Source organism: Nomascus leucogenys, chromosome 4, assembly GCF_006542625.1.
Source record: "Nomascus leucogenys isolate Asia chromosome 4, Asia_NLE_v1, whole genome shotgun sequence".
Lineage (NCBI taxonomy): Eukaryota > Metazoa > Chordata > Mammalia > Primates > Hylobatidae > Nomascus > Nomascus leucogenys.
The window spans coordinates 137158846-137172206 of NC_044384.1; the positions used below are offsets into that span (position 1 = coordinate 137158846).

The window sequence follows — 13361 nt, forward strand, 5'->3', positions numbered from 1 at the left end:
AATTTGATAGCTATCATTTACATAAATCCACACAAATGTGAATTTTCTTTCCACAGGTTCTTGCAAATACACTAATATTTTTACTGAAGCATATATACTGAACCATTTGTATCCTGCATTTTTAGAGAAAGGTATCGAAAATTCTTGTGATACAGTCAGTCTCTCTCTACTGCAAAAAACGGGTAAAGCATAGTCTAAGAGTAGCTTGGTGCATTCATCCATTCTCGCTCTGGTATAAAAAAATACCTGAGATGGGGTAATTGACAAAGAAAAGAAGTTTAATTGGCTCCTAGTTATACAGGCTGTACAGGAAGCATAGCAGCTTTTGCTTCTGGGGAGGCCTCAGGAAACTTACAGTCATGGCGGAAGGCAAAGGGGAAACAGACACGTCTTATATGGCAGGAGCAGGTCCAAGAGAGAGTGGGGAGGTACCACCCACTTCAACAACCGAGTCCTATGAGAACTCTATTACCAGAACAGCACCAAAGGGGAAAATTCACTGCCATGATCTCATCACCTTTCACCAGGTGCCACCTCCAGCATTGGAGAGTGCAATTCAACATGAGATTTGGGTGGGGACACAGATCCAAACTATATCACTTGGACATGAGTAGATTTCTTTGGTTACCGGTAACTGGAGGTAGACCTGAGCATCCCAAGAGAAAAAACTTATTGTTGAAATGGGACACATCTGACTGGAAATAATATATATAGTGGATGTAACAATGAATTAAATGTCTCTAAAAAACTGTATTGAAAATGATTTGAAGATTTCCATAACATTTTAATTACACAACAATAGTTATTTGAATGCTCACTGCCAATTATTTTAAGGTACATTGTATCTTTTGTTTCAAAAAAATCATGGGTTTATTTTTTTAATGCTTCTTTTTTTTCCTTCTTTCTCTTTCTTTCTTTTTTCTTTTTCAGATGACACGAGAACAATACATACTAGCAACCCAACAGAATAACCTGCCAAGGACTGAGAATGCACAGCTTTACCCAGTGGGAATTTATGGATGGCGAAAGAGGTGCTTATACTTCTTTGTCCTTCTGCTGTTGGTTACCATGATAGTTAACTTAGCCATGACAATATGGATATTGAAAGTTATGAATTTCACTGTGGTAAGTACCACTATGATTTTACATCTTCTTGCTCTTGGTTCAAAGACAATCTAGCTCTGTTACTTTAATTTTTTAATCAAAAGTTATTCATTATCAATATTTACAAGTGTGTGTTTTTAAATCCCAAAGACAAAACTATTTTAAGACTACATTCAGTAGGTTCAGTCCTGACACACGGGTGCTATTGCTACCTGCCATTTAAGTGTGGGAAATTTAGATCACGAGACAGCACAGTACATTGATTCATTAGAACATTTCAAGAACATTTAACCAGTAAGTAAGAACTATTACTTACTGTGCCTTAAAATCTAAGAAATTTAGCCTGCTTTTAGGAGTGATACTTCACATTAAAATTAATATTAATTTTATAAATCATATGTGCCTTTGAATTACTTCATATAACATATCTACCTCTATGTATCTCTATATCTGCTTTCTATGTAACACACTGCATGACTGAATCTAAAAGCCTGGAGTTTCTCCTGAAGTACATTGACTAATGCCTATAATTGCCATCAGATGGTGACCCCATTCTTTCATAGCACATCCCTTGAAAATGGAAGATAAACCAGCAATTAAATCACTCTTTTATAAAAATAACTAACTACAAAATGATTGTATAATGTATTAATGAAGTTTTCTGCAGTTTACTGAATGTTTATAATAAGTCTATGAGCATGACTTACCTGGGAAAATTTTGTGGCTTCAACAAAGTCCAGTTTAGCTCATTTTATATTTTCTGGCTGATGCCTTCAGTTTCTCTACTCTGCTTTTAAACCATTCTGCCTTTCCCTGGGGACCTCAGATATCTCCACATACAAGCAAGTATCTTTCACTGATGACCAGACTGCTATTATTCTTTAGAACTCTGCATCCTCAGGAGTGAGTCTAAAGCTGGCTGTTTAACTTCACTGATATTCCTATACTGGGCTGTTTAAGTTTGTTTGTTTTTTAAACCCCACTGGGTATTGATTTAGCAAGAATCATCTCTTTCTGACTTCACTAACACTTAATTCTAACTTGGAAACAGAATATCAAAAGGGAAAATTACCCTAGCTTCCGTCCATGTTGTAAGGCAGCACAATTATGTGAGCAAGGAGCCTGCGTGGGCAGGTGGCCTTACCTTCCAGAGAGGAAACACTGTCACTGTGCACATCAAGATAAAACAGCATGTGCTCGTGGAGGGAAATGAGCCACAGTTCCAGTACTTTTCCAATAAATTATAATTTTGAAAAGTATTCATCAAATATGAAACTAAAGGCAAAGAAAAGTGGGCCAAGAGTCAATATTTTCGCAGACTTAGAAAATAATAATTGTTGCCTAGACATGGATATGTGTCCCAGGCCGGGGATCAAGGCATGAGGCCACTTGTGGGTGGCTAGAAGTTGAGTTGAAGGCTTGTAGGTACTTTCTCCCTTACGAGATTCTCTGGGAATGCATCTGAATCACTTCTTTGTCTAAGAGTTGGCTCACTTTGCCCTCTCATTTGGGAATATTTTGACACAAATATCAACAACTGTAGCCATCATGTTTCTGTTCTCAGCTCTGCTCCTACCTTCTCTGACTACTGTCTGGGTGTCCTTCAGGAGTCATTTATCATATGGTAGGAGCAATGTTTATGCTCCTGCACATTCTTTTGTTCTGCTTTAAATAGCAACCAGACTATCAGTTGCTGAAAACACTTTCGGCCCCATTTTTTAACTAAAAATTAATATTATAAAAGAGGTAAAGCATATTCTCCAAATTTTGAAATTTCAGTAATATGATTTTCTCTTTCAAAGGCATCTTTCAAAAGCTCGTGAGTGATGGGACTGGCTCTCTCACTTCAGGGAGCATTGATTCCATCCAATGACTAGACTCCAGGAATTTTCAGGTTCAAGCCTTGTAAGCTTTTCAGGCATATTTAAATTAATTAGGAAAATATACTTAAATGAGTAATTACACGGCTACATGCATCAGACTCCCAATACTTTGGCCCATGCTGACACCAAGTCTGGATAAGCCATCCCTGGGAAATCATTGACACTGTCACCTGTGTCCTCAGCATCCTCATGGGCCTCAGGGTTCCTGTCACCCATGGAGCTATTTAATTTGAACCTCAGCTGGCCAGAATGTAAATTATAAGGCAACATGGTCCTGGGAATAATTAAAAGGGGTTATTTACATAGGAGTGTTGGTATTTATTTATTTTTTTTTACATTTTCCTTTGAGGCATATCTTTTGAAAAATTATGTTTTGACCTTTTTATAATCAGAAGGAAAACTGTCCTTCCTTCAGTCACAAAAATTATTTTCGTGTAGCTGAAGTAAAATGCACGGATGAAGATTTCAGGAATGTATCACACTGTAAGGTAACACACTGTTTGTAAGGTAACACACTTTCTAGCTCAATGTAGTCATTCGTAGTTGTTCAGAAATAATTCAGAATTCTTTATATAGTTGCAGACTTTAGCAATCCTGAATACTGGAGATTATGTTGTATATACTTGAAGGGTGTGAAATAATTTATAATCGTCTTCCATCAGAGCAGTAAAATAAAACCAACTTTATGTTTTTACTAGTGCATTATGTTCGTTTTCATATCTACAGAGAATACCAAAGACTAGTTGCCATACTATAGTAAGAAGTGGAAAATCATGTGTCAGTTGTTTGGGTAGTACTATTGATCTGCACAAAATGTATTTCACTTTTATTATAACTATTACCATCCAACACAGGGAAATCTGTGGCTGTTAACATCTCATTTGAGCAAACTGGGCATGTTTTTTTTTTCAAAATATTGTATTTTTAGCATAGCAAGGATAGCTGCCAACATGTTTTATGGTGTTTGTTGAAGTCCATCATTATGACCGATATTGTGCATGATGTGTATGATTGATGTGCCCTTGTATTTTTGGAAATACTTTGTGTTTTTCATTTTGTAGAAAATAAAATTATTCTACTTATTGAGATACCCAGTTGTAGAAAATCAAAAGAAAAAAAAACAAAGGAAATGACTTTGTACTACAAGATGAAAGACTTAGGATAGAAATAAATAATTTCCTGGCTATGAGAGCAGATACATATATATATATATATATATATATATATATATATATATGAAACAGTTGAAGAGGGAAATTTTGAATCATCAGTTTGTTGAGGTCAGTACAACCCATTTCCATGTTATCAATTGCTATTTGGTTGATTACTATAACATCTTTGTGGTTTAGTAAATAGACTAGTCTAGCAGGTCTCTCAAATCTAGGCATTCTACTGAGGCAGTATTCTTTTCTAGCCTCGACACTCATTCTAAGTAAATTAGTTCTATATTTGAGAATTGAAGATTGTTACAATAATAAAGTACTGATTTTAAGAACAAAAGTACCAACTAAGGTTTGGTGGCCTCTAGCTGATGGATATGCTAACTAGCCAGTGAAAAAAAAAAGAATGAAAATATAAATAATATTTATTAAGTAAATGGGGAGAGCAAATTCATTAATGCTGTGACTTAAAGAGAAGTCAAGAATACCCAGATCTGGGTAATAATTGAATCAATTGATTCATTGAACATATTGGGGAAATAAATCTTGCATGATCAGTGGGATGAAAGTTGGCTGAAAGAAAATCCCAAGAAAAGAATTGAGTATCATCGTCATTTTGGATTGAAAGGGAATTGGGAAATTTTAGAACAACTGTCTGTACATTACAAGAGGTCATTTTACAATATTTTCTCCATTTGGTCACTTGGCATCTGCTTAAACCCTGAAAGGCAACTAATTTTTTATGGCATTATGATGTATGTTCTTCTAAAGGGCCATCTTGAGTTGGGAAGAATTGATGGCAAGGACTACCAGCAATCTCATGTCTCCTATTGCTGGTTAAGACCTCGTAAGCACAGGAGATGCTCCTCTGATCTATGCAGTGGTATTTATTAAGTTGGAAAAAACAGTTTTGGGTTCTGAACACCAAGGTTCATAATTCTCAGCAGATCCTGCATTTAGACCCCACACATAACAGTAGTACAGCCAGCTGTCATCGTTGACACTTTAAACTATTTATTATGAAATATTTCATCTTACAAAAGAAAAAGCAAACTTTACCAGTATCTTGTAACTCTATGTAGATAACCACAATCCTGAATACTTTTCCTGCTTTTATTTATATGCCTATTTAATGCATAAATATAAATTTTATATAAAATAATTATTTATATAAATTATATAAAAGAAATGCATAGATATAAATATTTATATGCATGTGTATGTGTATTTGTTTGTATACAATTCAACCATCGTATTGTTTTTAGCACATAATATGTATTATTCCTTGTGCAGCTGTAGTTCGTTTATTTAATGCTATACATTTCATTGAATGAACAAATCTCATTTATTTATCTCTTCTCCTAAGTTGTTTCCAATGTATTTTTGTTGTTTAATTTGCTATCACAACCAAAGATCTTATGAACATTCTTGTATGTCAGTGTTGGTCATTACATTTGCACAACTACAAGAGTTTCTCTAGGTTCTGGCGTCTAGAAGGAAGTCTAGGAATCTTAACCTTTAATGCCACCTTTTTTTTCCCCAATGTGATTGTATCAATTGATAACACCACTAGCAACCTGTAAGAGTTTCTTTTGTTGACCTTACCAACTTAACTCTTAACAATTAATTCCCATCTAAACTAACTTGTTACCTCCTAAGCTACAAATCTGATCACCTATCTATCTCATAATCATCTTCCTTACTGACTTGTTTCTTTTCTTATTTATGTGGCCTTTTCTGGCAGATTTATTCTTTTATTTGTCTGTATTCATATATGTCTGTATTCATATATCTCATCCCTGTGACAGGATTTACTATGTTGTATTAGAAATATAATTATATGATTCATCCGAATATGTACCTCTTCTCCTCTATCAACCTCCCCCCATTTCCTTGTCCCTTTGAAGTGTAAACTCCCTAAGGAGCAGAAGCTGTTCTTATTTATCTTGATATCTTGGTTGAGCACATAGTAGGTGATACATTATTTTTTGCTGACTTTTTTTAAGTTTTAAAAGTGTAGGTTCACTTTCAGTAGAGAGATATTCAAATTTAATGTTTTGTTTTTTTCACTTGTTCTCTCAGTAAAGTATTTCAGATTCTGATCCGTTCCCATTTTTAGCTGAATGTACTCGTCTCCTGTGAACAAAGTGGCATTACTCAAGTCGCTTCACATCTTTCATCTAGGGTGGCTAGCTTCCCCTGATAAGAAGAAAAACAGCATAATTTCTCTCCGAATCCGAAAGCACTTTGATAAGATAGTTTTTTAGTGAAAGTACAGTCCTTTGAAGCTCCAATTACTAGCTCTAACTTAGTCAGTAATAACTACTGTAAAACCTGCCTATTATTTTTTAGACTCACACACATGGACACACACACACACACACACACAAATTTGATTTTTACTTAAAGTAGCTATTTTCTATACTACTCTACGTTAAGGCAAGATACGCTGGTAATTAACAGGCAGCATTGGCCAGCAATTAACTGGTAAATTACTACCAACCACCAGAGCTTCTGTGCTAACACTTCTTTATAACCCCTCTAGGAAAAGTAATCTGGCCTTTAACAGGAAGAGAAAATAACTGTGTTTCAAGACTTACAGCCTCACCAACTGCAGTAGAGCCTCAGCCTGCCCAGCAAAATCAGACATAATTCCCGCCAAATCCCTCTTCACTTAACAACTGAAGTCAATGGAGTAGAACAATTTCTTGAGAAAATTGTTGACCATTTGGTCTCATATGCAGGATATTTTGATTTTTCTGAACTCACTTTGATTTTTAAAAATACACATCCATATCCACAGGCACATACACCAAACAAAATAAGCCCCCCCTAATTATAATCTAATTTTCAGTTACTGAATGAAAGCTGAAAAAGGTCAGTAACAGCAGAAATTAGAAAACAGGAAAAACTTAATTTAAATAGCTCGCAGGGATAAAATCAGGGGCGTATGTTTTGTTATGTGCATTTCTCATGGAATTTTGATAGAACATAGACTCCAAATTTTTAAAATTCAGAACCTCATGCTTTTACCTGTAAGCATTCATTTTTCTCAAAAGCCCACAAATAAATCAGGATTTTTTTATATGCAACAACTTAAGAACATAAAATGAATTCATTTTTTATATTCATAAATGTTATATAAGCAGGGAATAAAACAGGACCCTGTCTTCCCTGCCCGTGGGGTATTTTCTTATACAAAATTAGTGTTGATTGCAAGCATTCGTCAGGTTGCTGGTACTGCTAAAACTGTCTTCAACCAACCTTTCAGCAGTGGTTCAAAGTATGAACCCTGGAGCTAAACCTTTTGGTCCAAGTGCTGGCTTTCCTATTTATTAGCTCTATTACCTAATGCCAGTTATTTAAACTGTTGCTCAGTTTCTTCTTCTGTAGAATGGGTGTGATCTATTTCATCAGGCTGATGTAGAAATCAAAAGAATTAAAATAATAAAAGTGTTCCAGAAGTACCTGACATATACTGACAACTAATTAACAATGTATACTATCAGACTTATCCATATTCGGCCCTTCCATCTTCAAAAAGATCCTATCCACCACGTGAATGAAATCGACTCTTTCTATTAAGGTTGAGCATCAAACAATCCTAGACACGTAAAAAGATCTCGATAAATATGCATTAACAAAAATAAGTGAAGGGGTTTATAGTTTTGTCAATACAGATGATATTAACAAGATTGTTAATACAGATGATATTAACAAGATTGTTAATACAGATGATATTAACAAGATTGTTAATACAGATGATATTAACAAGATTGATGATGTTAACCTGATTGAAGGTTTTGGACATGAGCTTTTGGAGACAAATAGCCTGATTCACATTATGGCTCCAAGACTAGCTTCTTAGCAGGGTTACCTTGTGCTAATTACTGAACTTCTCTGGCTTCAGTTCTTCATCTGTAAAATGGTGATAATGATGTTGATCTCATGGAGATATTCGAAGCATTAAGTGAGTGAACGCTTACAAAAGCTCTTTAAAACAGACGTTAAACACTCAATTAGTGCCGGTAAAGTACAAGAACAACTATTATTTCCATGCATTATTAGCTGTGACTAATGAAAATTATTCTATATGGTACATTTTGCCAGGAAAAATGTCTTATGTCATTGATGAAGGCATAAAAAAGATTCTTTACGAAATTCTAATTTAGTGCTGAGATATAAAAAGCGTTTACATAAACTTCTAAGAGGAACAGTTTACCTGTCAACCTTCATTGTTATTTAATGACACTAAGCAGATTATGAAAACCCGTATCACCTGTCAGCAACATTTCTGGCCTGTCTGAATGAGGGAGCTTATTTGTCAGAGAGAGCTAATCTTCTTTTGAAACATCTTGAAAAATGTAATACTTACAAATTGTCTGGATAATAGATTGGAATTTCTGTGTTGATTCTAAATATTCTGAGTTTCTTTAATGAACAGAGTATCAAATTATTACCTGATTAAGATATTATATTGTGAATTATTTTGGAAAATACCCTGAATTATAACGTTCAGGCTATAACCATTTAAATATGAGAGGAAAGTTTAAGATGCCAGAGAGCCCATATTTATTTAAGAGGGGTTTTTTTTTAAGCAAGATTACATGGATTATAGACTAGGCTTTATGGAGTTTCATAATAACGCTGTAAAGAAAATATCGTATCCCCTTTGGCAGATGAAAAGGCAGAAACTTAGGGAAATTAAATAAACTTCCCAAGGTCACATAGATGAGCAAGATTAAAAGCATGGGCTGTATAGTTTCAGAGATTCCACCACATTTCATTGTATTAATGCTACTAAATTTAAATTTAAATTCTTTTTAAAAATATTCTTCATTAAATGGTTTACTTCCTTTACATGATATAACTCAGTGCTTTCATATAACACCATTAAATATATAAATACAATATTACTGCTTATTAATTATATTTTGAACTTCGGCAAAATATATCTTAATGCCCTCAAACTTTATTAATTAAATGGAAGAATGTACCTAATCTCTCATAGTTAGTGTGTAATTAGAATGGTTAAAACTGATCTGTAAGTGCCAAGTATGACTACACTTTTGAGGTTAGCAGAATGGGCATAGGTTTAATTTCTGGATAGTACAATGACATTTGTTAATGGCAACTTTATAAAAGAAACAATGATTTTCACAATCCTATTTTATCCCTGTGATTGCAGTTTAGTTTTTGCACTGGTTAAACTATATTTCGCTGAGTAGTAACTCATTGCCCATGATAAGAAAGCACTCTGGAGGTGACTTAAGACCGTAGATTTTGTCTGCCTTTCTGAGCTGCCATTTCCAATTTCCCAGTTTATTCCTCAGCACACACATCGTGGCACTTGCCCTGGAGATGAGACAGGGCTCCACCTTCTAGGGCGTGACTACAGCTCTGCTTGTGAGCACCAGCAGCAGAGACTGCACTGCCCCTCAGTGTGGTGTGTGTGGATTTATTACACGATTGATGAGAGTGAATGATATCGTTAATGTTGCAAGACTGCTTCCATTATACCCTTCCGTATGCACCTCCTCATGATTTTCTGACAAATTGTCCCTCTCAAGATGAAATCTTTCATGCTTAGTCTTAGCCCGGCAGTACATTTCGTTTCCTTGACTTTATAAAGAAAAATTCAGTCCTTTTTATCCAAGTGCAAACAACTACCAAGTGATAAGTTCTTTTTCCTGAAGTAAACTACAAGAATTGTGACATAAGATAAATCACAAAATCAAACATAGCAAGTGCAAAATGAAGTTCATTAGAGTACTAGAAATGTTGCCAGAGAAAATGAAGGATTATGAAATTAGCTGTTGAATAAAAAAATACATAAATTACAGACTTGTTAGTTGATAGGTTTGATATATTGTACAATAGCCTAGAGTTGGGGGGGTGGGTGGGAAACTTTAGTTCAGTGCCCTTTTTTATCTATAAGAAGTGACAGAAGTCCAGAAAATTAAAACCATTTGCCCTTGAGGATGGCTAATAGCCAGGACATAGAATAGATTAAACACGTTGAACTTAATGAGATATATGTGTTATCTCCATATATAAACTTATTTTTGCAAGTAATAGCATATAGTATATCTTAAATAATATGATGCTTTTAGGAGGACATTTAGAAAAAGAATTTTAAGTTTTAAAATGAAATAAAAGTAATAATCTTAAGAATGGTTTATGCTTTTGCTATTTTGTAAAAAAAAAAATAGTAAGCATTTGCTTTTCAAAAGTATAATTGAAATATTGTCTTATTGGTTATTTCCAAGCAAAGATAATATTATCTTAATAAAAATAATCTTATTGGGCAAGAATTTCTATGAATTTATTATTTTGAATAGTAATAGCATCACTGTCCTTTTTATTGTCAGTTAGTAAACTCATCCTCAGACCTAATAAGTATTTCTACCATTTATTAAAATTAGATTTAGTTTTCAGTCTGTGTCAGTGTTTACTGGGGGACACGCCCCCAGTATTTCAATGTAGGTTCTTTCTATTTTCCGTAAGTGTCAGCTGACTGAGAAATAAAGAGAGACAGTACAAAGAGAGGAATTTTACAGCTGGGCCCCTAGGGGTGACATCACATATTGGTAGGACTGTGATGCCTGCCTGAGTCTCAGACTAGCAAATTTTTATTAAGGGTTTCAAAAGGGGAGTGGGTGTAAGAACAGGGAGTAGGTACAAAGATCACATGCTTCAAAGGGCAAAAAGCAGTACCACTAATAAGGGTCTGATAAAGATCACCTGCTTCTGAGGGAACAGGACAAAGGGCAAAAGCAGGACCACTGATAAGGGCCCAACAAAGATCACAAGGCAAAGGGCAAAAATAGAACCACTTTGATAAGGGTCTGTGTTCAGCGGTGCATGTATTGTTTTGATAAACATCTTAAACAACAGAAAACAGGGTTCTAGAGCAGAGAACTGGTCTGACCACAAATTTACCAGGGTGGAGTTTTCCCCACCCTAGTAAGCCTGAGGTTTCCTCAGGCGACCAGAGCGTATCTCAGTCCTTATCTCAACTGCACAAGACAGCCATTCCCAGAGCAACCGTTTATAGACCTCCCCTCAGGAACGCATTCCTTTCCCAGGGTATTCATATTAATATTCCTTGCTAGGAAAAAATTTAGCAATATCTCTCCTACTTGCACGTCCGTTTATAGGCTCTCTGCAAGAACAAATATATGGCTCTTTTTGCATGACCCCGGAAGCAGTCAGACCTTATGGTTGTCTTCCCTTGTTCCATAAAAATTGCTATTATTGTGTTCTTTTTCAAGGTGCACTGATTCCATATTGTTCACACACACATGTTTTAGACTCAATTTGTACAGTTAACATAATTATCACAGTGGTCCTGAGGTGATGTACATCCTCAGCTTATGAAGATAACAAGATTAAGAGATTAAAGACAGGCATAAGAAATTATAAAAGTATTATTTGGGAACTGATAAATGTCCATATTAAGATGAAATCTTCAGAATTTATGTTCCTCTGCCACGGCTCCAGCCAGTCCCTCCGTTCGGGGTCCCTGACTTCCCACAAGAAGTGTTTTTTAATATTTCTGGGAAATCACCATTAAAGCCCTCTTGCAAATAATTACTCTGTGCTCGGGGCTCCTTATATCTGCTTATAGTTGAAGCTTTGGGGTAGATAACCACTCCATTCCCAAAAACACTGGTGATGGGCCATGACACATCTCTAAGAGTATTTAACAGTAATTCATCTTGTCTTTCAAATTCTGTAATGAAATTATGCCATTGAAAGAGTCCATATTTGCTTTCTCACAATTTACAAATTTTTCCATCAAAAATTTTGTATTTTTCTGGGCTTAGGAAATTTTCAAATATGCTAAGCCTCTGTTAGCTCTGATATCTCTTTTTTCTTTCTTGACTTAAACTAAACTGCCAAGGCATCTAACATTTGTTAAAATCCTTTGCATAAATGGATCCGGTTTTTCTCACTAGTGTAATTTAATGAAAGGAAGTGTGAAGTCTAAATATCTATTTCTATGTGACCTACATAGGTGTGAGTGTGTGTATACATTACCAATTGAGGTGTTTGTTTTTAATGTGCATTATTGTTCAATATACATGATTTTACAAAGCAATATAATTGCTTAAAAAACATTTAAAATGCATCTATCTCTATTATAATATGCATTTTAATTCAGCTCCTATTAAGTCGCAATTTTATCAATGGAAGTTATTTTTGAATTAGTTTATTTTCAGATGTGTTTCATTCCTGATTGATCACTTAAAATAAATATTGACACTTTGTGTTTCTCTAGGAGCTTTGCTGTCAACTAATTAGTGTGCCACATAAAATAAACAAAATTCCCATTAGACTACAACAGCTTTTTTTTGTTGTTGTTGTTAGATGGAGTCTTGCTCTGTCACCCGGGCTGGAGTGCACTGGTGCGATCTCGGCTCACTGCAGGCTCCACCTCCTGGGTTCACGCTATCCTCCTGCCTCAGCCTCCTGAGTAGCTGGGACTACAGTCTCCTGCCACCACGCCCAGCTAATTTTTTTTTTTTTTTTTAGTAGAGATGGGGTTTCACCGAGTGTTAGCCAGGATGGTCTGGATCTGCTGACCTCGTGATATGCCCCCCTCAGTCTCCCAAAGTGCTGGGATTACAGGCATGAGCCACTGTGCCTGGCAACAGCTTTTATAAATGTATGTAAAGTGTATGAATACTTAGGCACTTGAAGAAACAGAATACTAATGTTAGTCAAGAAGGAAAAGGAAGAAGTACTCCCGAAAGTATGCTTCATCTCTTTTTTCTGACGTTCCTATGAGATAATGTATTAGTATCTATCTCCATATTTAAAATAATTTTTTTTCGCAATTTAACATGGTTAATAAGTGAATTAGTTAATGTATGAATCCTTCATAGTCTAACACATAGACCATATTTGTTCTGCCTCCTTAGGAATCATTCTTCTGTTGATATTATTCATAAGTTCAATGAGCTAAAAGGCAGTTTTCCTACCTGGCAGTGTTCTCTTATTTGAAAATTACTTAATAAATTCACATATAAGTTCTTGTAAATTTTTATGGAGAAATGAAATCAATTTTTTCTATTAATTTTTCAATGGGAATAATTTAATATCTTTTTTAACATTATTTCATATTCTGTTGCCACATTTTTTTCTTGAGATTCGTTATCTACTATCAATATCATATTAATTTATACTAAATTATACAGTAATGGTACTT

General features: G+C 35.0%; 1 protein-coding gene across 4 annotated transcripts in view; it reads left to right on the forward strand.

The window, feature by feature from the left end:
- Positions 1 to 13361, forward strand: part of SGCZ (sarcoglycan zeta) — a 1114856-nt gene that overhangs the window by 673889 nt on the left and 427606 nt on the right. For 3 of the 4 annotated variants that reach the window (XM_030812348.1, XM_030812347.1, XM_003256695.2), the window contains exon 2: positions 931 to 1125. In XM_030812348.1, the coding sequence (XP_030668208.1) occupies positions 931 to 1125 (195 nt within the window). The remainder of the gene's footprint in view (positions 1 to 930; positions 1126 to 13361) is intronic. The other variant, XM_030812349.1, reaches the window with a different exon arrangement.